The sequence below is a fragment of the Somniosus microcephalus genome, chromosome 3, assembly GCF_052327205.1.
Source record: "Somniosus microcephalus isolate GS21.2 chromosome 3, FLI_Smic_1.0, whole genome shotgun sequence".
NCBI classification, from domain to species: domain Eukaryota; kingdom Metazoa; phylum Chordata; class Chondrichthyes; order Squaliformes; family Somniosidae; genus Somniosus; species Somniosus microcephalus.
In genome coordinates, this window is record NC_140989.1 from 266,745,107 (window position 1) to 266,772,082 (window position 26,976).

At 47.4% G+C, this 26,976-nt stretch overlaps 1 protein-coding gene across 1 annotated transcript in view; it reads right to left on the reverse strand.

Moving 5' to 3' along the window:
* LOC147121890 (adhesion G protein-coupled receptor D2) overlaps positions 1 to 26,976 on the reverse strand; it is a 422,076-nt gene that overhangs the window by 172,273 nt on the left and 222,827 nt on the right. The window contains exon 18 of the mRNA XM_085978030.1: positions 17,243 to 17,435. Coding sequence (XP_085834156.1) covers positions 17,243 to 17,435 — 193 coding nt within the window. The remainder of the gene's footprint in view (positions 1 to 17,242; positions 17,436 to 26,976) is intronic.

Here is a 26,976-nt window from a genome sequence, read left to right on the forward strand (position 1 = left end):
AGAATGAATTCACTTCTTTTTTCCTCACTCATCAACAGGCTCTGCCCTGACCCCCGCGTCCTGACTGATGTGACAGGGCCTTGTCCTTCCTGACTGAGAAAACCTACTGGTGGGGTTTATTTTCCCAACGCACTCCAGGTTCACTTTGCACTCACCTTCTTCAGAAAGTGGAACATGCAACACGAAAGGATTTTCAAAGCTAGCATAACATTTACAAATAGTTTTGAAACAACGACATGGAGATGCAACTCCTGACAAAAAATAAAGAAGAGCATTAACTTTCAATTCTCCTACAGGCATTGCTTCACAGCTCATGGCTATTGCTTTTTCAATTTCTCCCCAGAGAGCCAGGAGTTATTACCCCTGTCGATGGAGGAGAAAGGGATGTTATTCCCCTGTCACCCACCCAACTCTGGCATATTCCCTTCCCTGATCTATAGCCTTCCATAGAAAAAAAAAGTGTCTGACATGCTGTTAGTTCTCAACTATGTCAGATTCATCTACCTGTACTGCTGGAATTATTTTCCAGAGCTAGAGTGACACAATGTCACAGGAGTCAGAGGAAAAGAATTTCAAAACAAATATGGTGGGTGAGACACCAGGTATAATGAGGCAATCGCAAAGAGCACACGTTTGAAACCTAAAGTATGGGTTTAATTATTAACTAAGGTTACAATAAAACAAACAACCTCCTTTGCTTTGAACAAGTCTGCAAGTCTTCTGAATTGTTCTAATCTGTGGTAAAAATGTATAAATTACAGCACTTTGGATTTGAACCAAAGAAAGCCACGCCGATAACTCTGATTAATTTTGGTTTTACTCAGTGTTAGAAGAAAATAAAGACATCTTTTGTGGTGAGTGAATGTGCTTTATATTGTGTCTCCAAAGTATGGATTTTTCTCTGGAATGACAGTCCTGACAGGCTGTGCTTTTAAGTGCTTCATATGTAAACAAAACATTGAATCATATTGAACGTTGTGTTCTCCACACATTCTGATTGAGGACTCACTATTTTGATATTTTTAACAGAGATATATGAAAATTATGCATATCTGTGATAAAGTATATATATCTATATATATAATAATAATCAGTTGATACAATTTTTTGGCCACTTGGAATCAAATATTTAAATTTTCCAGTCTGAAAAATGGAAAATCCATCAAGTGTACAGAAAGGCACGTAATGTGGAAACCAGTCAAATCCTGCAAGCTTTGATTTATATCAAATTGACATTACCTCAAAAGGCCTGGTATTTTTACCTGGTTTACTCAACCCACCCTGTGATTAAATAGTCCTGTTTCCACAACTTTAATATTTTTTTATCTAAACATGCATACATAACAAATCATCATATCAATTTGGGACATATCAGGTGCTTAATGTAACCGAATTGTTCAAGTTCCAAATAAAACTAATAAACTGCAAACCTCTTCACAAAATATCAGCTAGCTGGCAAACATTTTTATGTCAAAATGTTTGTGTGTTGTTCTTTTGGAGATGTTTAATGGGTCTACAAACCACTGACTTTCATTCTCCCTATTGTAGAATTCACAAGTATTTCTGTGCTGGAAATTGCTGTGCCGCTGCAGGTTAATTTTTATTTTGTGATATAAACACGTGCGGTAAGTGCCATTACAAGAAGAATGGGACACATACTGGAAATGGCGTGAATGTGGCAAATCTGAATGCATAGTGGTCATGACACACTTTATTTACTGTAACTGAGCTGCAATTTATGCCAGAGTCAGACAGCACCAGCTGTTAAATGGTTGACAAAGAGGGGAAGTTTAAAGCTAGCTTAGGCTTAAATTTAACAGTCCCCTTAGGAAACCGAATCTGAGGTCAAACATTTTTTTATTTAAACTATTGTTTTTTGTGGTGCATGTCATTCCAGGGGATTCTTCTAAATTAAACTTCACCCAGGGCGTATTCTCACGGAATCAGCAACCAGTGTCGTGCTACTGTAATATTTTTCTTAACTATAGAGTACGCTTTTATCAAATACTTTCAACTCAGTATCTCTTCTGAAAAGAAGTTGCCCATTTATTTTACATTTACAAGCATGGTTTTGAAACGCGTATACTTGCAACGTGAAGCAAAGCATAAAAACGAATGCATTGAGAAAAGCGCAACTAAAAGACCATGCGCAATCTGCAGGGTTAGGGACTCGCTCCAACTTACTTTTTTTTTAAACCTTAAAATGGTGAATAACCACAGGTGAAACCTCAAATAACATGAATCTGTTAGAAGCTTTTTGCTGGTTTCATTCCCTCCTCAAGATAATCAAGCACAACCTTCAGGATATCGATCTAACGTAACAACCCACATTATTTAGTCCCGATTGTCAGTGGTAACATCTTTAAGATGGGAAAGGGTGAAACCGAGACCCTGTCTGTTTGTTCCGGTGATTCAGGCGGACATTAAAGATATCATGTCAGTATTCGAAGAGCAGAGAGTTCTCTCAGTATCCTGCATGAAATTCCTCCCTCATCCAATACCACCAAAAAAAGACAAATTGGTCATTCACTTAATTGCTGTTTGTAGAATCTGCTGTGTGCAAAATGGCTGCCACATTTACCTATAACCACCACCACTTCTCTCGACCCTTCCACTGTCTCGGATTTGTCACACTGCTGTTCCAACATCCAGTACTGGATGAGCAGAAATTTTCTCCAATTAAATATTGGGAAGACCAAAGCCATTGTCTTCAGTCCCCGCCACAAACTCCAGTTATCGACTCCATCCCTCTCCCGAGTATCAGGCTGAGGCTGAACCAGACTGTTCGCAACCTTGGTGTCATATTTGACCCTGAAATGAGCTTCCGACCACATAACTAAGTCTGCCTATTTCCACCTCCGTAACATTGCCTGACTCCACCCTTGCCTCAGCTCATCCGCTGCTGAAACCTTCATCCATGCCTTTGTTACCTCTAGATTTGACTATTCCAACGCACTCCTGGCTGGCCTCCCACATTCTACCCTACGTAAACTTGAGATGATCTAAAACTCTGCTGCCCGTGTCCTAACTCGCAAAAAGTCACGTTCACCCATCGCCCCTGTGCTCGCTGACCTACATCGGCTCCCGGTTAAGCAATGCCTTGATTTTCAAATTCTCATCCTTGTTTTCAAATCCCTCCATGGCCTCGCCCCTTCCTATCTCTGTAATCTCCTCCACAACCCCACCGAGATATCTGAGCTCCTCTAATTCTGGCCTCTTGAGCATCTCTGATTTTAATCGCTCACCCATTGGTGGCCGTGCCTTCTGTTGCCTAGGCCCTAAGCTATGGAATCCCCTCCCTAAACCTCTTCACCTCTCTACCTCTTTCTTCCATCAAGATGCTCCTTAAAACCTACCTCTTTGACCAGGCTTTTGGTCATCTGTCCTAATTTCTCCTTATGTGGCTCGGTGTCAAATTTTGTTTTATAACGCTCCTGTGAAGCGCCTTGGGATGTTTTACTATGTTAAAGGCACTATACAATTACAAGTTGTTGTTGTTATAAACAATAGTCATGTACTTGAACAGATGTCTGAGTGATGTGATAAGGTACTGTATAAATGAAGGTCTTTCTTTAACTGGTTGTACCTGATATAGAATTTCCATGGTCTCATAGAATTGTTTGATAGGGTATTTAATCATCTGTGTCTATGCTTATCCTTATAACTTTCAATCTTGTTCTGAATTAGGTCTTCATTAATCTCCTTTAAAAGAGTTGATTGACATAAAATTAACCATTTTTTTAAGGAATTAGCTCAATATATCTACTACTCACTGAGGAAAGAAATGTTTTCCAATCTCGGGTTTCAGTTGAGGCTGATCAATGTTGTGCCTGTGTCTTCTATTTATACAAACATGGCTAAGCTAAATAATCTCCTCATTACATCTACATTCCTCACTTTGTTTTAAAAGGCCTGGATCATGTCCTCAGTCAATCTTTTTTTTTGCCGATGAAAATAAATTCAAGGGCTTCTCCTCATGACTTATAGTTTTAAATCCCAGGATCATCCTGGGCATTTTTCTGAACCCTCTCCAATAAAGAAAGAAATGAAAGAGGGAACTTGCATTTATGCAGCACCTTTTCCAACCCCAAGTCGTTCCAAAGCGCTTCACAGCCAATAAAGTACTTTTGAAGTGTAGTCACTGTTGTAATGTATTCTCCGTTTTCCAATGTTAGCAAAAAAAGTTGGCAAGTTTCACCAATTTTACATTATTCAACAAAGTAAAATATAGCCCATGATATCCAACGTGTTACACAGGGTTAAAATAACCTATTTTGAGGTGTAACCAAATGCTCTAGAACTGGAGTGACTAGAGAAACTGGGATTGTTCTTCTTAGAGCAGAGAAGTTTAAGGGGCGATTCAATAGATGTGTTCAAAATTATGAAAGGTTTTAATAGAGTAAACAAGGAGAAACTGTTTCCACTGGCAGAAGGGTCAGTAACCAGAAGGCACAGATTTAAGATAATTGGCAAAAAAGACAGGGGGGAGAGTATGAGAATTTTTTTTACACGAGTTGTTATGATCTGGAATGCACTGCCTGAAAGGATGGTGGAAGCAGATTCAATACTAACTTTCAAAAGGGAATTGGATGTGTATTTGAAAAGGAAAAATTTGCAGGGCTATGGGGAAAGAGTAGGGGAGTGTGACTAATTGGATAGCTCTTTCAAAGAGCCAACACAGGCATGATGGGCCGAATGGCCTCCTTCTGTGCTGTATGATGCTCTGAAATTCATCCCAGTATTTGATTAACCATATTGATAACATTTTCACTTTAACTACATATTTTCACTAAGTAGTCAATAATCACACCCAGATCATTTCCCAAAGCAATGCGCAATACCTTCCATTTAATTAATCATGATATTCCACTTGCTACTTCTTAACTGACCCGCCAAATTGATAGACACTGTAAGCAACTATGCCACAGACTAATATCAAATGTGCCTGAAATTCTCTGCGTATCAAGCTCCTGAGCTTGGCCACGTTGTTGGGAGAAGCACCGAGCTGAGGCCTGGTTCTTATGGGAGAGGGAAATGACCACTAGCTACTCTTGAGCACCTCATAATGGCCACCTCAAGAGTGGCAATGGAAAAGGGTCTGAGCAGATCAACATATCTACTCTTTTGGCTGGGAAACAGTGCATTATGCAGAGAGAACCAAAAATAAGGGTAGGAAATGAGTTTCACATTTCATTTTTGTAAATACGGTATTTCCTCCCCACAGCCTCTGATAGTAGTACATCTGTGTCAGAATACCACAGAGCCCCTCTAGCTGTGCTGTCTCCTCATTATGCAATTTTCTCCACCACTGATATAATTCAAAACACATTTAACATGCAGCTACACTGCTCAGGCAGCTTTGTGCTGTGCATTGCAGTCTTAGAATTGGTTTCTTAAGGGAATTGATTAAACTCACATCTAAACTGATGAAATGTGTAAAGTCTCAGATAATTGCCTTCCGTACCAACATACATTTTAATAGCTATAAGCATAATGATCTTTGATTTTCCCAAGGAACTGTATGACATATAGAATCAGGCCTGCATTACATATTTTGGCAACCAGCTATGACATATGATTTTTATACCACAGGTAAACCTGGCCATTGAGCAGTGAAGGCATAAATTGCTTATGCCAACTAGACTCACAAAACCTGTCAAAACTGTATTACCTCAACAACAGACATTTGATGGAGGAACATATAGCAATATGTTAATTCCCACTGATCCAGAATGTGCCGAATACAGTATCTCTTTTTCCCCAGGTAGGATCATTCAAAACTGCATAGCTCTCTAGTTTTGAAGTTGCAATATTATTTTTGTGGGACTTCAGGTCTGTATTGCTCCAAAAATGGCAGTCCTAAATTAAAACTGACCAACAGCTAGAAAAAAAATACACAGGAATAATAAAAAAAGAGGCTTGAAAATATGTCCATCTTAATACTGAGTCTTCAGCACCCAGACTTACTGACAGTGACACATCTTAACAGCTCTTAATGTCAGACATTTTTTTGCTGAAGTGGATTGTTTAAAGGTTTATTCAATAAACAGTGCCACTGCCAATAACCCTGAAAACTGGTGTAATGCTACAAAGACAGGTGCACTAGCAGGATTCTGTCTTAACTTTGTAATTTCCATACATAATATGTTCAGGCTCGAGTATTCTGCACATAGCATGGGTATTTCAGGCAATGCAGAGATTTTTTCATCATGTGCCACATTTCTTGGCTTCCTGCTCTCTTTGTATATTAGCCCATTTGGTCTATATTCTGGTCTTTTCAACCATAGGTATAACATTATGCAACAACACAGGAGCCCAATCCTATTGACAAGGAAGAGATGGGGGAACAAATAGGTAGATAAGTATTTGCAGAGTGGTTATCCCTTGCATTGGAGAGATAATTCTTCCATAGTACCTTCCTAGGCATTTAATATTGAAAAGTAAAATACAATTCATAGTCGCATCATTAAATAAGGTGAATCCTAAAAGATCTAGGAGCTGATCAAACACTAAAGAGGCTATTTTAATCCCCGCCTCCACCCCACGGTGGAAATGGTGCAGTCTGGGGGTTAAGATAAAGGGGAGGGGTGGAGTTCACGCCCCGCTCCTGCAGCCCCACTATTTTAACTAGCCTGAAATAAGGCATGGGATGACCGCCCGCCTCAGAGGAACGGGGGCCTAATTTAAATGGCAAAGAGCAGGAGTGCTGCTCCTGGCCCTACAACTTATACCTGAGGCCTCCCCTGCCCCAGGCTTCCCTCCTTCTCACCTGGTCGTGGGCTTTGTCAACCACCACCCGCAATTCCTTACTTAGCATTTCCATGGGTCACTGGTGGTGGCCTGATCCCCCACAAATTTTGACTCCCGTTCCCTAGCAGTGACATCATTACCATTGGTCTTGAGTGGGAGTCAGTGTCAAGGCGTGCCAGTGAGGCCCGAGAGTTAAAATCTCTCAGGCCTCACGCTCCCGGGGGTGTTGGCTGACAAGTTTGCCGCCCACTTTGGCTTCCATACCCCGAGTTAAAATTGGGGTTTAAGTATCGTCAGAGTACACCACAGCAGCTACAAAAGCAAATACAACAAGGCCTCAGAGTTATGGACACCTGAAGACCTCTGTACACCAGTATTATTGATTCCCTACATTGTTTTTAAAAAAATGATTATGTTCCCTTTATCTTTTCTGTAATGTGAGCAGATTTAGGTTTGAAATGGCCACAATTCTGAAGTATCAGTATTTGTAACAGGTAAAACTATTTTATTTGTATAAAATAGCCTGCTTTTAGATACAGTAAGCGTCCACACTTTTTAAAACTAAACTGAATCAAGCAGTAAGATACTGTGTAATGTAAGAGGAGATGTAATGCAAAGTGGCACCTGTTACACTGAAATGTTTGTAACTTTGAGATTGCAGTGCAAAATACTGGGGTGTATAAGTAGATTTACAGAATACAAGTGAAAGTCATTTTAAAAATACACCCAATATTACTGACCGCAGCAGTGAAACCACACATCGAGCACTGTATCTAGATATGGTCAAGACATCGAGGCTGAAGAAAGGAAACAGTGAAGGCAACAATGATCAGTCTAGGTTTTAGATCTGTGAATTATGAGGAGAGGATAACAAAGCTAAATTGACTTGCATTGGGAAGAAGATAAAGGGAACATAATGGGGGAGAAATTGGGTATAGCCCCGCTCGGGGCGCTAGACTTGGCGATGCGCAAATTTTATCGCCAGGCGCAACTTATCGCCACCTCGAGCGATATTGGGTTGCTGCGCCCCTGAAGGTGATTGCGGTGTAGATTCAGGCGCTGCACGGGAGTCTTAAGGCGCTAACCCGGCGGCGCTACTCAATATGGCGGTGTCCGGGCGCAGCGCAGGTGCTGTCAATAATCGATCACCCCGAGACATGCTGGCGCCGGCCAGCTCTTAAAGGGGCGGGTCAATTAGGATCAGCAGACACACTCTGCGTCTTGTAGGCCTCAAAATCGGCGCTGTGCTTTCTGTGGCGTTACAAACTTTGAGGATATGGAGAGGGTGAGGCAGAAAGCAGAGCGCTTTACCGATGGGGCATTGGATGCTTTGGTTGGCGAAGTGGAGCGCCGGCGAGCTGTGCTGTACCCCGACAATGGCAGGAGGCCTCATCAGAGCAAGTACTGCAGGGCTTGGAGGGAAGCTTGTCAAAGAGTCACCTCAAGCAGCATGGTGGCCAGGACTCCTGTGCAATGCAGGAAGAAGTTCAACGACCTCACTCGGGTCGTTAGGGTGAGTGCCTTTTTCGCCATCTTCTTCATCCCTCCATCTGCACCTGACATTATGGCCAGAGGGTGCTCGAAGCCCCAATGGCCATCTGTCAGCCAGCACCCATGGCCCTTTCTGGAAACACACACGCACATTCTGCTCAATGCATAATGGAAGGGCTATTCTACCATGGGGGGCATGTGATGTCAGCTCAATGCATAATGGAAGGGCTATTCTACCATGGGGGGCATGTGATGTCAGCTCAATGCATAATGGAAGGACTATTCCACCATGGGGGGCATGTGATGTCAGCTCAGGCCAGCATGTTTCATCACTTCCCATCCTTTCTCCTGCAGGCCAAGCTGGCCAGGAACCGGAGGGAGCAGCATCATACCAGTGGAGGCCCTCCTCAGCTGCTGACACTGACGGCCCTGGAGGAACGAGTCCACCAGATTGTTGGAGGCCGGATGACTGGTCCTGTCACCACTGGAGCTGCCGACCCCATTGTGCACAGCGATGGTAAGGTCATCACCTTTTGGAACTCTCTCCTTCCACTTGTTCCCCCCACCAGCATGCTTTTTCACTCTGGACCCATGTCAGAGCATTGAAGCACTCATGCATCCCTTGCTGCCACCCTGTCCTTTCGCTAAAGCCACTCTTCAACCTCCCTGCTTTCAGATGCTGAATCACCAGCTTGGGAGCCGGGCCCTCAAGCTGCCACTGCCACTGACTCCGGAGGCGACGAGCAGGAGGAAGCCGGACCATGCCTGCCACCCTCAGGCGAGCCAGCCCCTCTGCAGACTGGGGAGACTACTTCCCTGGAGGGGAGCGGGGGGGAATGCTCTGAGGAGGAAGCAGTTCCAGGAACCAGCGGGCTGCAGCAACGCAAGGGGGGTAGGGAAGCTCGGGGGCCATCTCCCCGGAGGGCGAGTCAGGCCGCGAGTACTGCTGCACAGAGCGCAGAAGAGGTGCGTTCCCTCGCAGAAATGAGCGCCCAGGCTCGGCTCAGGCACACTGAGCTCATGGCTGCAGTGGCAAGGATGCCTGACTCCATCGAGACACTGGCAAGGAGTGTCCAAGACTTCGGGGCAGCACAGGCAAGGAGTGCGCAGGACTTTGGGGCAGCACAGGCAAGGAGTGCGCAGGACTTTGGGGCAGCACTGGAAAGGAGTGCGCAGGACTTTGGGGCAGCACTGGAAAGGAGTGCGCAGGACTTTGGGGCAGCACAGGCAAGGAGTGCGCAGGACTTTGGGGCAGCACTGGAAAGGAGTGCGCAGGACTTTGGGGCAGCACTGCAAAGGACTGTCAAGGACTTCGGGGCAGCACTGGAAAGGACTGTCCAGGGCATCGGGTCATCACTGGAAAGGTCTGTCCAGGGCTTCACCGAAGCACTTGCACCTGCCACGCAAGTGCTGAGTGCTGCCACACAGTCACTCGCTGGTCTCATGCAGACGCATATTGACGCCATGCGACCAATGACTGCTGCCACCCTCGATGGATCAGGCGGTATTACCCGGGGCCCATGCAGCACCACCGCAGGGCATCAATCTGTGGAACAGCCGATTGGTGCGCATGCTGCGATGCTGCCTCGTCAGAGTGCCAGTGTGTTGGTCGACCAGAGAGCTGCTGTCCACTCTCAGGATGTCAGCATTCCTGATGCCACCGCTGGCACATCTCCACTGCAGCTGCCACCACCTGCAGGACAGACTGCTTCCACCCATGCACAGTTGGAGCAGTCAGCATCCGGGCCCTCCAAGGCCAGAGGTCGTCCAGGACGTCCCTCAGGGGCATCTGCACTTTTGGACAGCCAGCAGGCCTCCCCCAGCCTTGATGCAGCCACTGGGCTCCCATTACAGAGGAGCTGCAGGGAGGGAAGGGGCCGATCTCGCAAGAGAAGTAGATCACCATCAAGGGGGAAAGAGTAGAAGGTGCCGCTGAGACGTCTTATTTGTAGAAATCAAGGCCGTGGATGCTGGTCTGAATGTTAGTTCTGTTTTGGATAGTCTCCCGGGTGTGCGAGTCCCCTGGTCTGAATGTTAGTTCTGTTATGGATAGTCTCCTGGGTGTGCGAGGCACCTGGTCTGAATGTTAGTTCTGTTTTGGATAGTCTCCCGGGTATGCGAGATACTTATGTGTTAGTGTGTTACTTTTGCTTTCTGTAGCCATTGCTTTGTCATGTTGGAAGGAAGCACATTTTGCCAAATAAACAACTTTTTTTATTTACATTGCCCATGTCTGCTATTTACATTCATACTGCCCTTCATAGGCTTTGGGTTATCCGACCAGTTCCATTCGTGCTCCTCGAATGGCACCAAGCATTCCGTCAGAGGGGCCTAGAAGCGGCCTGTTATCAGCCTCTGACGGACGGCCCTTCCAGTTTGTTCCTCCCTCCCGTCTTGTTGCTCCTCCTCCTCCTCCTCCACCTCCTCCGCCTCCTCCTCCTCCGTTGGTGCTTCCAAGTCTGGTGACATTGGCTGTGTGCGTAGGATGGCGAGGTTATGCAACATGCAGCAGACAACGACGAAGTGGGAGACTCGCTCTGGTGAGTACTGCAAGGCGCCTCCGGAATGGTCCAGACAGCGGAACCGCTGCTTCAACACACCGATTGTGTGCTCCACAATGTTCCTCGTCGCCTGATGGCTCGCATTGAAGCGCTCTTCAGCAGGAGTGCTGGGCGAACGGAGCGGGGTCATCAGCCATGGGCACAGAGGATAAGAACATAAGAACATAAGAAGTAGGAGCAGGAGTAGGCCATACGGCCCCTCGGGCCTGCTCCGCCATTCAATAGGATCATAGCTGATCCGAATCTAGACTCACATCCACTTCCCTGCCCTCTCCCCGTAACCCCTAATTCCCTTATCTGCTAGGAAACTGTCTATCTCCATTTTAAATTTATTTAATGTTGCAGCTTCCGCAGCTCTCTGGGGTAGCAAATTCCATAGATTTACTACCCTCTGAGTGAAGAAGTTTCTCCTCATCCCAGTTTTGACAGGGCAGCCCCTTATTCTTAGATTATGCCCCCTAGTTCTAGTCTCACCCATCAGTGGAAACATCCTCACCGCATCCACCCGATCAAGCCCCCTCATAATCTTATATGTTTCGATAAGATCGCCTCTCATTCTTCTGAACTCCAATGAGTAGAGTCCTCGTAGCCCTCGTCACCGAGAAGCCAGCCTGCTGGGTGAGCCGGGGCCTCGAAGAGGTCTGCAACTGAAGTCTGGCGCAGGATGAAGGCGTCGTGGCTGCTGCCAGGGAACTGTGCATTGACTGCGAGGATCAGCTGTCGGTGGTCACAGACCAGCTGAACATTCAAGGAATGGAACCCCTTGCGGTTGCGGAACTCCTCTGGATTCAAAACAGGCGCCCACAAAGCCACGTGCGTGCAGTCAATGGCGCCCTGCACCATGGGGAAGTCCGCTATTGCTGCAAAGCCCTCTGCGCGCTCCCGCTGCTTCTCCAGTGTCACAGGGAAGGAGATGTACTGCCGCCTCCTTTTAAATAGGGCATCTGTTACTTGACGAATGCAGCAATGCACCACAAACTGCGATATGTTCGCGATGTCCCCAGTTGCAGCCTGAAAGGAGCCGGTCACAGAGAAATTCAGGGCAACAGTCATCTTGACAGCCACCGACAGAGAGGTCCTGCACCTTATCTGAGGCTGCAGATCTGGCTGAAGCAGGTGGCACAGCTCAGTCACCACCTCCTTTCTGAAGCGCAGCCTTCTAAGACACTGCTCCTCTGACATGTTCAGGTAAGAGAACTGCTGTCTGAAAACCCTGGCAGCGTAAGGTCTGGTGTGGCGACGTCTGTTGGCCCTCCTCCGTCTGGCCATTCCTGCCCCTCTCTCCCTGCGTCTCTGTGCCCTTTCCAAATGGTTCAGCAGCAGGACGTTCCCCTCCAATGCAGCCCCCATAATAACAGCGCACAAGGAATTGAAAGCGTAGTAAATGCTCACCAGCAGCAAGGTGAAGGTCAGAAGGCTGAAGTTCCTCTGGCCAGCGCTGGCTCACTGGTGCAATGGCTCTCAGAGTGCAGCTCAGCAACTCTGTGAAAGTCTCGAGGAAGTTGTGCTCCCAAAATGGCTGCCGCTTTTATACCAGTGCAGTCCCCTTTAAAGAGCGCCCCCCCCAGCCCGAGAGCGACTGGGGAACGTTCCAGGTAAGCAGTCCTTATTAGCGCCAGGCGGAACGAAGGGGCGCACCACTGAATTTCCGGTCCGGGGCGCCAAAAAGGTGTTGCACACTGAAATGACGTCATGATCTGCCTGCGCCCACGAGCGGGCACTAAGATTTAGCGCCGGCACTAAAACCCACTCAATATAGCAAGAGGCGCTGGGTTCACTGCGCCCGGGCGAAAATTGGCTAACGCCCCACTTCTTGGTCTCTTTAGGCGCTAATCGCTGGTGCAACCAACCGAATTTCTCCCCAATCAGTTTTTAAAAGAATGTAGGGAATCAGTATAGTTAGGGTACTGAGGCATTTTGTATGAAATCTGGACAGAAGAAACAGAGGACATGATAATGAACTAAAGAAACTATAAGCTAAATTATGTGTAAGGAATATTCTCGCACTTATAGGTATTGTCTGCAGCCAACTCCAGACAATGTTTGGTAAAGGTGCAGGAGGTATGAGTTTGCTCATTGGGTGGTCACTTATTTGGCCCTTGATTTTAACATACAGGAAAGGAAAAACCTATCACTTCCAGCTACAACAACAACTTACAATTATCTAGCACTTCACAAATGGAGATGGACGCTGATCCATGGAGAGACACATTAGGAAGGGTGATCAAATGTTAGTCACAGTTCAGAATGCATTCTACAAGCCACTGATTCAGTCTTTGATGATAGTTTCCACAAAGTTTTGTTGTGTGAATGTTTTAGCTCTTCACTCTGTTTACATAGTAACAGAATGTTTTTTTATTTCATCGTCACTCAACTTGCATTTTACAACAGATTAATGCGCACTAGGGAAGAAATATGGATGATTTCTTAAGGGAGCTGGAGTTCTGGCACCACTTTAGACAGTGGGTGGGGGGGTGGGTTTAACTTGGATGTGTTCCTTCCTTCTGGCATCAAATGGAAAATCTTTATGCAACTGTGGTCATCAGCCTTCTAATTTGTGGGTTTTCTTGAGGCTATAATTATATTAATCACCTGCAGTGGTAGACTCAGAGAACTCAGTTTCTTCCTTTCAATAACCAGGCTATCTATTACAGATTGAATAATTCAGAACGTCAGACTGCTCCTTTCCTTTCAGAGACCACATTTCCCTGGTCACTGGAGCCAAGGGATAAGTCTCCAGAAGTGAGAAGAACGCTGAGAACTGCAGCTTTGAGATCTCTTTGGAACAGTTACCAGTAGTTCTATCCTGGCTACCTTGCTTGGCCTTGTCTTTTTGAGGATCCTAAAGACCAGCATTAAGCAATTTATGTAGAAACTTCTAAATGGTCATTGATGGCTAAGGCTCTGGAGTCTTTGCTTAGCAGACCCTCCCTCAGCTTTCTGCTCCCATCTGTGTACAGGTACTTCTATTTCTGGAATATTGTGTCAACCTGATAGATATCCCTCCTCACAGCAATATATTGCTCCATCTGAGGGGGTCTGCAGGAATATTCACAGCTCCTGTTAAATTCTGGGCAGCCAGTTGAACTTTACATAGTCTACACCAGTGGCCAATCTCTACTCTTACCGTGCAAAGGATCAGAGACCTTTCTCCAGACCCATTTGTTTATTTTGCAAAAGAGGTCTGAGTGATAGTGTAGCTGAGGTTAAAAAAACAAAATTTACGGCTACCAGAATGTCCTTGACTGCAGTTCCTTTATGAGGAGACCACATGTTTCATACGCTCTGAAGTACCATTTCCTAGATAATTAAAGAAAGCATCTATTGTGAGTATCGGAGAAAGTGTTGTTGGCGTTGAAGCCTAACACTTGCCTGAACAATGGGGGAAATTTTAACCCCAAAGAACAGGGAAGTTTGGGTCAGGTGGGAGATTAAATTATTAAAATTATGAATCCCGACCCCAACCCGCCTCCAACCCACCCACTTCCGGGTTTAATGGAGGCAGGATGGGGGGCAGGTAGCCAACCCGCTCCCAGGAGGTGGGTGGGAACTATAAATATTATAATGAAGCTGGAAGCCTCTGATTTAACCTGCTGTGCAGGTTTAACTGTGGCCAGCCGGGGATTGGGATTCTCGGTAGCTGCAGAGAGGCAAGGACAGCCTCGGGGAGCAATCCTTGTGGACCTGGAGGAGCAGGACTGCTTCCTCCCAGACCCCACCATCAGCCACCCCCGCCCCCGTCACACAACCCCCCACCCCAACCCCCGGGGTCAGGGCTCGCACCTACCTGTGATTGCGGCCTCCTGTCCAGCGTTGCCCGCCCAACCGGAAGCCAGCCTGTCAATCAGGCTGACTTCCGGGCGGGGAACCTGTCAGTGACGTCACACGAATGCTGTGGGCTTCCAGGTTTCCCGTGCTCTACCAGGCCCCCCCGCTGCCACCGCTCCAGGCAGATCCAAAACTTAAAATTCCAGCCATTTTTTCCAATCACTTGGAAAATTTTGCATACACTGCACCTACTCAGAACCATGACATTTAGAGCAACGTTTCTGCCAATAGATTGAGTTGCAGTTGTTTTATGAAGATCCTGACATCACAAAGATTAAACCCATGAGGGGTCATTTTACCCTAAAGCGTCCTGTGGGAAATTGACACGGGATTTGCAGCCCATCTTACACCCCACATGACTTCAATGGAAAGTAAAATCCAATCCCATTAATTTCCTGCCAGGTGGGTTAGATTAAGACGACACCCCATGTTTCTGATGAAGCAATGGCTTACTGGATATGGAGCACCATGTCTGCAGTGTGTACCATCTACAAGATGCACTGCAGTTACTTGCCAAGGCTGACGTGGTGGCTCCTTTCAACCCTCCCCCAGCCCCAGCCCTGCAAATCCATTCCCAGGGTCTCTGGGGCCTCTCATCTCCTCTCTTGGGATTCTCAGTCAGTCGGAGGCTGCACAGATCTGAATAAGTGTCTGTTTCCAGAGCTGCCTCGGCCCCAGTGCCCACCCAGTGATCGTTTACTGGTGTCTTGCTGTGCGAGTGTGCCAGGCCCCCGGACCAGACATCGTACTCCCTGGTGCGCAAGCTCTCGTCTGTGCAGCTCGAGCGGCCGAAGGAAATCACAATAGTGGCCAACAGCACATGCCTGACCTGTGGCATCACAGCAACGGCTCCCGTTCACACTAATTTGCAGACCCCAGTTTGAGAACTACTGGCCTAGAAGGACAAGGGCAGTAGGCACATGGGAGCACCATCACCTCCAAGTTTCCCTTCAAGTCACACATCATCCTGACTTGGAAATATATCGCTGTCCATCGTCGCTGGGTCAAAATCCTGGAACTCCCTCCCTAACAGCACTGTGGGAGTACCTTCACCACACGGACTGCAGCGGTTCAAGAAGGCGGCTCACCACCATCTTCTCACAGGCAATTAGGGATGGGCAATAAATGCTGGCTTTGCCAGTGACGTCCACATCCCGTGAATCACTAAAAAAAATCTCAAAGGTGTTATAGGCAGCTACTTCCAAAATAACAGGAAATATAATAATAACTTTTCATGAACTTCTGTTCTGAAAGTAACATCAATGGATTTTCTTTTTACTTCTGTTAATAAGTATTATATGAATATATATTTTTATGATTGCTATTGTGATTGAAAAAATCAGAGTGAGCATAAAACAAGGAAAGTCTACCCCTGGATCTCATCACATTATCAACCATGGTTACATTTTCGGGGAATACTTCTTGTGTAAAGGTTTCCCTCATTACATATGACACGTTATAAATCATTATCCTCCTACCCATAAATAACAACCTTCTGCATTTCACTTAATTTCAAACCATATTTTCCTGGTTCCCAATACTACTACACCTAACAAATCTCCTGCTACGGTTCAATATTACTCTTATTAGTGCAAGGTGTAAACTTGATTACTTTCAATAGAATTGCCTGGCCATTCCTACTGTGAAAATAACCACTCCATAATGAAATAAAGCTGCAATTTACGCCAATTGAATTTCTGCAATAAATTCATTCATACAGTGTAACCAGATTCATTTAAAATTCTCCAATTAAAAGTTAATAATGTCCCACAGGACTGAATACTTTTTTACTGCAACCTATTAAGCTAACAATGCTTTTCTAACATTTACACAATTAGGAAGCAAGATTTTAAAAAGCAGCATTTGCTTACTCTCTGATACACTATAATCTCTGATATTACTCACAGCCTGATACACTATAACCTCTGATAGTACCCACTCTTTTATACAGTATAGCCTATGATAATATCCACTCTTTGATAAATGAATACCTCTGATATTATCCACTCTCTGATATACTATAACCTCTGATATTACGCACCATCTGATACACTTTCATCTCTGATGTTACCCACTCTTTGATACACTATAACCTCCGATATTATTTAGTCGCTGAAACACAATAATATCTGGTATTATCCACTCTTTGATACATTTTAACTTCTGACAGTACGCACTCTCTGATATTCCTCACCATCTGATGGGCTATACTCTCCTCTATAACATGTAGTAGTTATGGAACCCTCATTAAAAGAGAATCCGTATAAAACATTCTATTTGGCTCCACATCGCGAGTGCACTACTACATTTGGTAAATAGTCTGGTAATTTACTGAATCCCACTTTTTCCAGCTCTCATCATTTCCACCTTTGCCCGAGTCATCTTCCTTCTCATGAATCACAAGTAAACGACTAATAATGGACTTTTCCCCTGATAGATGGAGCAGTTTATCCTTCATTTCAAAGATGGCCACACCATTTCCATTAGCTTTCTCGGAGTAATTTAATATTCTGAACACTCTACATTGAAGTTTTATTTGCTATGTCTGTGAAAGGCTGTGTATAAATTGACAACAGTTACAACTCAGAAGATGCAGTTAAAACAAAACTCACTCTCATTAGCAGCAGCTGGGTTTTCATATATTACACTGTTGTCATAGAAAGACATTTTGCAGATGCCTTGCAGGTTGACTCCATCTGTAACCTGTAACCCATCATCCTTAGCGAGGCTCTCCGATCCTGTCACAGGTGAACTAGCGGGTCTGGAGCTGGTCAAAGAGCTTGATGGTCGAGAAGTAGCACAGTTCTGTAAAATAGAACACAAATATGGGTTGAATTATTTGTAAATCTCACTAAACTCACATTCTGAATCATATTGTCATCTGTCCATGACAGTATTGGTAGCAATGACCACCACACAGTCCTTGTGGAGACTGATATACCTATCAATTCATCCAATGAAAAGCGACGAGTTAAGAAAGTAACTATAGGTTTTTATTGGCTAAATAACAGAGCCCACCCTCGTGGGTGATCGGATCCCACAAGGAGGAATACCAGCCAGTCGACCACCTTTATACCTGGGCAGGTAGGTGGAGCCATGGGCGGAGTCAGCAGTGGTCAGCCCAGGTATAACAGCGTGACAAGAGGTGACCTCGTATAGTGATACAACAGTGTGAACAGTGATAACGATATAACAGTGATAACTATAGTGTAACGATAGTGAACGATAAAAGTGGTTTACCACATTCACCCCTTGTTTAGATTTGAGTCCGGCGGGGTGAAGTGTACTACCAGTTCTGGTAAGTCAGTCTGTCCGGAGGCCTCGTAAGCCTTTCTGATCGTCGCAGCGGCGGTGTTGCATTCTCCGGTGTTGATGCTGGTGTCTGCGTGGTCGGCGAAGGCTCGTGGGGTTCCGGCATGCCGTCTACCTGAGCTGGAATTGGGGGGGGGGGGGGTAAAGGTGGTGTCTCCGGAATGCCCGAGGGTGCGAAGGAGACTGTGTCCTCCCGCCCGTCCGGGTAAGCCACATAGGCGTACTGGGGGTTGGCGTGCAGGAGGTTCACCTTCTCGACCAGGGGGTCCGTTTTATGGGTCCTCACGTGCTTTTGCAGCAGGACGGGCCCCGGGGAGGTCAGCCAGGTTGGTAGTGTGGTTCCCGTAGTCGACTTCCTGGGGAAAACAAACATTCGTTCATGGGGGGTGGCGTTAATGGCAGTGCAAAGTAGTGACCAGATGGAGTGCAGGGCTGCCAGGAGGACTTCCTGCCAGCGGGAGGTTGGGAGGCCCTTAGACTTTAAGGCTAAGAGGACGGCCTTCCATACCGTCGCGTTCTCTCTTTCTACCTGGCCGTTCCCTCGGGGGTTGTAGCTGGTGGTCCTGCTTGCAGCAATACCTCTCGCTAGTAGGAACTGACGGAGTTCCTCGCTCATGAAGGAGGAGCCCCGGTCACGATGTATATAGTTTGGGAAACCGAACAAGGCGAAGAGGTCGTTCAGGCATTTGATGACCGTGGTACTGGTCATGTCTGGGCAGGGGAAGGCAAAGGGGAAACGGGAGTACTCATCAACGATGTTGAGGAAGTACACATTACGGTCAGAGGACGGGAGGGGCCCCTTAAAGTCGATGCTCAGGCGCTCGAAGGGGCGGGTGGCCTTGATCAGGCTTGCTCTGTCCGGCCTAAAGAAGTGCGGTTTGCACTCGGCACAGGTCTGGCAGTTCCTGGTCATGGTCCTGACCTCCTCGATGGAGTATGGCAGGTTGCGGGCCTTAATGAAGTGGTAAAGTCTGGTGACCCCGGGGTGGCAGAGGTCGTTGTGGAGGGTCTGAAGTCTATCACTTTGCGCGCTGGCGCATGTAATTCGTGACAGAGCATCAGGGGGATCGTTCAGCTTACCTGGCCGGTACAAGATATCATAATCATAGGTGGATAGTTCGATTCTCCACCTCAATATCTTGTCATTCTTGATTTTGCCCCTCAGCTTGTTATTAAACATAAAAGCGACCGAACGCTGGTCGGTGAGGAGGGTAAATCGTTTGCCTGCCAGGTAATGCCTCCAGCGTCGTACCGCCTCCACAATCGCTTGGGCCTCCTTCTCGACCGACGAGTGTCGGATCTCAGGGCCCTGTAGGGTCCTTGAGAAGAAGGCCACTGGTCTCCCCTCCTGGTTAAGGGTAGCGGCTAGGGCGAAGTCGGATGCATCGCTCTCCACTTGGAAGGGGATGGACTCGTCCACTGCGTGCATTGTGGCCTTGGCGATGTCTCCCTTAATGAGGGAGAAGGCTGCGCACGCTTCCTCCGTAAGGGGGAAGGATGTGGACTTCATGAGGGGTCTGGCTTTGTCTGCATAATTGGGCACCCATTGGGCATAGTAGGCGAAGAGCCCCAGGGTTCTCTTCAGAGCCTTTGGACAGTGGGGGAGGGGTAGCTCCATGAGGGGACGCATTCTTTCGGGGTCGGGGCCGATGACTCCGTTCTCTACTACACAGCCGAGGATGGCAAGGCGCGAGGTGTTAAACACACATTTCTCCTTATTGTAGGTGAGATTCAGCCGTTGGGCCGTACGGAGGAATCTCTCCAGATTAACGTCATGGTCCTGCCGGTCGCGGCCGCAGATGGTGACGTTATCTAGGTAGGGGAACGTGGCGTGCAGCCCGTTCTGGTCAACCATCCGGTCCATCTCCCTTTGGAAGACCGAAACCCCGTTGGTGACGCCGAAGGGAACCCTAAGGAAGTGGTAGAGGCGGCCGTTCGCCTCGAAGGCTGTATACTGGCGGTCCTCAGGGCGGATAGGGAGTTGGTGATAGGCCGACTTAAGGTCGATGGTGGAGAATACCCGGTACTGCGCAATCTGATTGACCATATCAGATATGCGGGGAAGTGGGTATGCGTCCAGCTGGGTGTACCTGTTTATGGTCTGGCTGTAGTCGATGACCAGGCGGTTTTTATTGCCGGTCTTAACGACCACGACCTGGGCACGCCAGGGGCTGGTGCTCCCCTCGATGATGCCCTCCTTCAGGAGACGCTGCACCTCAGAGCTAATGAAAGCTCTGTCCCCGGCGCTGTACCGCCTGCTCTTGGTCGCGACGGGTTTGCAGTCGGGGGTGAGGTTAGCGAACAGGGAAGGTGGCGGGACCTTGAGGGTGGATAGGCCGCAGGTGTTACGCGGTGGGCGGTTTAAAATCTGTTGGTTGTTGACTGAGTGGGGGGAGGGGTCCGCCGTATGCTAGCGTGACGCTTTGGAGGTGGGATTGGAAGTCTAGCCCTAGCAGGACGGCGGCGCATAGCTGGGGGTCACAACACAGTAGCCGCTGATGTCTGTGGCGTGGGATCTCGATGCCATCGAGATCCGGTTGCGCGTTGGCAGGACCGGGAGGGAGTAGTGGCTCACCGTGTCTGGGTGGATGAAACTCTCCATGCTTCCGCTGTCGAACAGGCAGGTCATGGCGTGGCCATTTACTCTGATGTCCATCATCGACTTGGACAGGTGATGCGGGCGGGCTTGGTCCAGTGAGACGAAGGCTAGTGTATAGCTGAGCGAGTCGTTGTAGTCTGCGGGTGAGGCGGTAGTCGGGTCTAGAGGCACGGTGGCGGTCGAGCGTGGTGGGTAAAATGGCGTCTCCCACGAGGTTGGACAAAATGGCGGAGAAGATGGCTGCCCCCGTAACTCACATGAGGCACTGCTGGTGTCGGTTGCCTGTATCAAAGATGGCCGCCCCCATGACTCACATGTGGGGATGCTGGCCTCTGTTGCCTTGAAGGAAGATGGCCGCCCCCACAGCTCGCATGAGGCACTGCTGGCCTCTGATGATCCACCTCTGCAGGCCTTAGCGAAGTGGCCTTTCTTCATACAGTTTGAGCAGGTAGAGTTCCTGGCTGGGCAGCGCGACCTCGGGTGTTTCGCCTGGCCACAGAAGAAGCAGCCGGCGGCCCGATCGCGGGGGTCCGATGTCGGAGCCGGTACCGGGGGTGGCGGTCTCGATCGGGTCCGGGACGCCGACGCTGAGGTAGGTCCCAGGGGGGGTGCTGCGGGGGGTATCGCGGTCGGGGTCGGTCCCAAGTTCCAGGGTCGTGAGTTACAGTACCTTGAGTAGGCCTCGAAGTCCCGATGGGCCACTTCTAGAGAGAGAGCGAGGGCTGCAGCTTTGTCCAGGTCGAGGTCCCTTGCTTCCAGTAGTCTTTGCCGTGAGTAGTCGGACCGCAGGCCTTTCACGAAGGCATCGCGGACATTGTCTTCAGTATTTTCTGCCGCCGTTACCGCTTTAAAGTTACAGTCTCTGCCGAGTGCTTGTAGCACCCGTAAAAATTCCTCCACGGGCTCTCCTGGCTGTTGCGGGCGGGATCTTAGGAGGTGTCTGGCGTACATGGAATTTACCGGGGTTTGGTACTGTCTTTTCAGCTGGTTGATGGCGTCCTCGTATGTTTTGAGGTCCCGGATGAGTGCGAATACTTTAGGGCTCACTTGGGCGTTCAGAACTCTTAGCATGGATTTCTGAGGCACGCCGGATTCTCCCAGGTAGGCTTCGAAGCAGCTCAGCCAGTGTTCAAAGTCGAGGGCTGAGTTTGCTGCCTGCGGATTTAGATCCAGGTACGGTGGTCTGAGGGCTCGCAGCCAGGCAGGCTGCTGTGGCTGTTGTAGCTGGGCGTCTGGCTGGTCGCTTGGCTGGTCGTTTGACTGTCCAGGTGTCGACATTTTAAAATTTAGCCAATAAAATTGACATACCTATCAATTCATCCAATGAAAAGCGACGAGTTAAGAAAGTAACTATAGGTTTTTATTGGCTAAATAACAGAGCCCACCCTCGTGGGTGATCGGATCCCACAAGGAGGAATACCAGCCAGTCGACCACCTTTATACCTGGGCAGGTAGGTGGAGCCATGGGCGGAGTCAGCAGTGGTCAGCCCAGGTATAACAGCGTGACAAGAGGCGACCTCGTATAGTGATACAACAGTGTGAACAGTGATAACGATATAACAGTGATAACTATAGTGTAACGATAGTGAACGATAAAAGTGGTTTACCACAGAGACGAAGTCCTGTCTTTACACTGAGGACACCTGCCATCGTGTTGTGAGGCACTACCACTTTGCTAAATGGGATAGATTCAGAACAAATCTAGCAGCTCAAAACTGGGCCATCAGCAGCAGCAGAATTATATTCCACCATAATCTGTAACTTCATGACCCGGCATATCCCTCACTCTACCATTACCATCAAGCCAGGGGACCAACCCTGGTTCAATGAGGAGAGTAGAAGAGCATGCCAAAAAATGAGGTGCCAACATGGTGAATCTACAACAGAAGACTACATGCATGCTAAACAGTGGAAGCAGCATGCTATAGACAGAGCCAAGCAATCCCACAACCAATGGATCAGAACAAAGCTCTACAGTCCTGCCACATCCAGTCATGAATGGTGGTGGACAATTAAACAACTAACATGAGGAGGCGGCTCCATGAACATCTTCATCCTCAATGATGGCGGAGTGTAAAAGACAAAGCTGAAGCGTTTGCAACCATCTTCAGCCAGAAGTGCCGAGCGGATGATCCAGCTAGCCCTCCTCCTGAGGACCCCACCATTACAGAAGCCAGTCTTCAGCCAATTTAATTCACTCCACGTGATATCAAGAAACGGCTGAGTGCACTGGATACAGCAAAGGTTATGGTGCCCCAACAACATCCCAGCTGCATAGCTGAAGACTTGTGCTCCAGAACTAGCCATGCCTCCAGCCAAGCTGTTCCAGTATAGCTACACACGGGCATCTACCCGACAATGTGGAAAATTGCCTGGGTATGTCCTGTCCACAAAAAGCAAGGCAAATCCAATCTAGCCAATTACTGCCCCATCAGCCTATTCTCAATCATCAGCAAAGTGACGGAAGGGGTCATTGGCAGTGCTATCAAGTGGCACTTACTCACCAATAACCTGCTCACTGATGCCCAGGACCACTCGGCTCCAGACCTCATTACAGCCTTGGTCCAAACACGGACAAAAGAGCTGAATTCCAGAGGTGAGGTGAGAGTGACTATCCTTGACAGCAAGGCAGCATTTGACTGAGTGTGGCATCAAGGAGCCCTAGTGAAATTGAAGTCAATGGGAATGGGAGGTGAAACTGGAGTCATACCTAGCACAAAGGAAGATGGCTGTGGTTTTTGGATGCCAAACATCACAGCCCCAGGGTATCGCTGCAGGAGTTCCTCATGGCAGTGTCCTATGCCCAACCATCTTCAGCTGCTTCATAAATGACCTTTCCTCCATTATAAGGTCAGAAGTGGGGATGTTCACTGATGATTGCACAGTGTTCTGTTCCATTCGCAACACCTCAGATAATGAAGCAGTCCATGCCTGAATGCAGCAAAACCTGAACAACATTCAGACTTGGGCTGCTAAGTGGCAAGTGACATTCACACCACACAAGTGTCAGACAATGACCATTTCCAATAAGAGAGAATCTAACCACCTCCGCTTGACATTCAACAGCATTACCATCGTCAAGTCCCCCATCAACAATATCCTGGGGGTCACCGTTGACCAGAAACTTAACTAGACCAGCCATATAAATACTGTGGCTACAAGAGTAGGTCAGAGGCTGGGTATTCTGCAGCAAGTGTCTCACCTCCTGACTCCACAAAGCCTTTCCACCATCTACAAGGCACATTAGAGATGCGTGCAATAAGGGCACAGCAGTTATCATGGATGACTTTAATCTACACATAGATTGGTCGAACCAAATTAGTCACACTACTGTGGAAGAGGAATTCCTAGAGTGTATACGGGATGGTTTCCTGGACCAATATGTCGAGGAACCAACTAGAGATCAGGCCATCTTAGACTGGGTATTATGTAATGAGAAAGGATTAATTAGCAATCTTGTTGTGCGAGGCCCCTTGGGGAGGAGTGATCATAATATGATAGAATTCTTCATTAAGATGGAGAGTGACGTAGTTGATTCAGAGACTTGGGTACTGAATTTAAATAAAGGAAACTACGATGGCATGAGGCGCAAGTTGGCTAGGGTGGATTGGGGAATGTTACTTAAAGGGTTGACGGTGAATAGGCAATGGCAAACATTTAAAGATCGCATGGATGAACTACAGAATTTGTTCATCCCTGTTTGGCATAAAAATAAAACAAAAAAGGTGAATCAACATTGGCTAACAAGGGAAATTAGGGATAGCATAAGATCCAAGGAGATGACATATAAATTGGCCAGAAAAAGCAGCAAACCTGAGGATTGGGAGCAGTTTAGGATTCAGCAAAGGAGGACAAAGGTATTAATTAAGAGGGGGACAATAGATTATGAGAGTAAGCTTACAGGGAACATAAAAACTGACTGTAAAAGCTTCTATAGATATGTGAAGAGAAAAAGATTGGTAAAGTCAAGCGTAGGTCCCCTGCAGTCAGAATCAAGGGAATTTATAATGGGAAACAAAGACATGGCGGACCAATTAAATACACTTTGGTTCTGTCTTCACAAAGGAGGACACAAATAACCTTCCAGAGATGTCGGGGAACATAGGGTCTAATAAGAGGGAGGAACTGAAAGAAATCAGTATTTGTAGGGAAATGGTGTTAGGGAAATTGATGGGATTGAAGGCCAATAAATCCCCAGGGCCTGATAATCTACATCCTAGGGTACTTAAGGAAGTGGCCCTAGAAATAGTAGATGCATTGCCCGTCATCTTCCAAAATTCTATAGACTCTGGAACAGTTCCCATGGATTGGAGGGTAGCTAATGTAACCCCACTATTTAAAAAAGGTGGTAGAGAGAAAACGGGGAATTATAGACCGGTAAGCCTGACATCGGTAGTGGGGAAAATGCTAGAGTCCATTATAAAAGATGTAATAGCAGAGCACTTGGAAAACAGTGACCGGATCGGACAAAGTCAACATGGATTTACAAAAGGTAAATCATGCTTGACTAATCTACTGGAATTTTTTGAGGATGTAACTGGTAGAATAGATAAGGGAGAACCAGTGGATGTGGTGTATTTGGACTTTCAGAAGGCTTTCGATAAGATCCCGCATAAGAGACTAGCCTGCAAAGTTAAAGCACATGGGATTGGGGGTAAGGTATTGACTTGGATAGAAAACTGGTTGGCAGACAGGAAGCAAAGAGTTGGAATAAACGGGTCTTTTTCCGAGTGGAAGGCAGTGACTAGTGGGGTACGGCAGGGATCGGTGCTAGGACCCCAGTTAGTCACAATATATATTAATGATCTAGACGAGTGAACCAGATGTAATATCTCCAAGTTTGCAGACGACACAAAGCTGGGTGGGCGTGTGTGCTGTGAGGAGGATGCAGAGAAACTCCAGTATGATTTGGACAGTTGGGCGATTGGGCAGATGCATGGCAGATGCAGTATAATGTGGATAAATGCGAGGTTATCCATTTTGGTGGCAAAAACAGGAAGGCAGATTATTATCGGAACGGCAACAGATTGGGAAAAGGGGAAGTGCAACGAGACCTGGGTGTGCTTGTGCACCAGCCGCTGAAGGTAAGCATGCAGGTGCAGCAGGCAGTTAAGAAGGCAAATGGTATGCTGGCTTTCATAGCGAGAGGATTCGAGTACAGGAGCAAGGATGTCTTGCTGCAGTTGTACAGGGCCTTGGTGAGACCACACCTTGAGTATTGTGTGCAGTTTTGGCCACCTTATCTGAGGAAGGATGTTCTTGCCATGGAGGGAGTGTAGCGAAGATTCACCAGACTGATACCTGGGATGGCAGGAATGACGTATGAAGAGAGATTGGGTCAATTAGGCTTATATTCGCTAGAGTTTAGAAGAATGAGAGGGATCTCATTGAAACTTATAAAATTCTAACAGGACTAGACAGACTAGATGCAGGAAGGCTGTTCCCGATGGCGGGGGAGTCCAGAACCAGGGGTCACAGTCTAAGGATAAGGGGTAAGCCATTTAGGACTGAGGTGAGGAGGAATTTCTTCACCCAGAGAGTGGTGAACCTGTGGAATTCTCTACCACAGAAGACAGTTGATGCCAATTCATTAAATATATATTCAAGAAGGAGTTAGATATATTTCTTAAGGCTAAGGGGATCAAGGGATATGGGGAGAAAGCAGGGGCAGGGTACTGAATTTGGATGATCAGCCATGATCACATTGAATGGTGGAGCAGGCTTGAGAGGCCGAATGGCCTACTCCTGCTCCTATCTTCTATGTTTCTAAGTCAGGAATGTGATGGAATACTCTCCACTTGCTTGGATGAGTGCAGCTCCAGCAACAGTCAAGAAGCTCGACACCATCCAGGACAAAGCAGCCAGCTTGATTGCCACCCCATCTACCACCTTAAACATTCACTCCCTCCACCACCGGCGTACCGTGGCTGCAGTGTGTACCATCTACAAGATGCACTGCAGCAAATCACCAAGTCTTCTTCAAAAGCATCTCCCAAACCCGCAACCTGTACCACCTAGAAGGACAAGAACAGCAGGCGCATGGGAACACCACCACCTGCAAGTTCCCCTGCAAGTCACACACCATCCTGACTTGGAAGTATATCGCTGTTCCTTCTTCGTCGCTGGGTCAAAATCCTGGAACTCCCTCCCTAACAGCACTGTGGGAGTACCTTCACCACATGGACTGCAGCAGTTCAAGAAGGCAGCTCACCACCACCTTCTCAAGGGCAATTAGGGATGGGCAATAAATGCAGGACTTGCCAGCGAAGCCCACATCCCGAGAATGATTTTTTTTTTAACCCTTCGACGACTTTAAGTAGGACCTTTGCTGATGTGCCTCAATAATCCCAAGACTCGATGTTAGCGAAACAAAACAAGGCTTTTATTAACTTAGAAGATAACACGCAGTGGAGAGAGGCATCTTCCCTGGAGGTC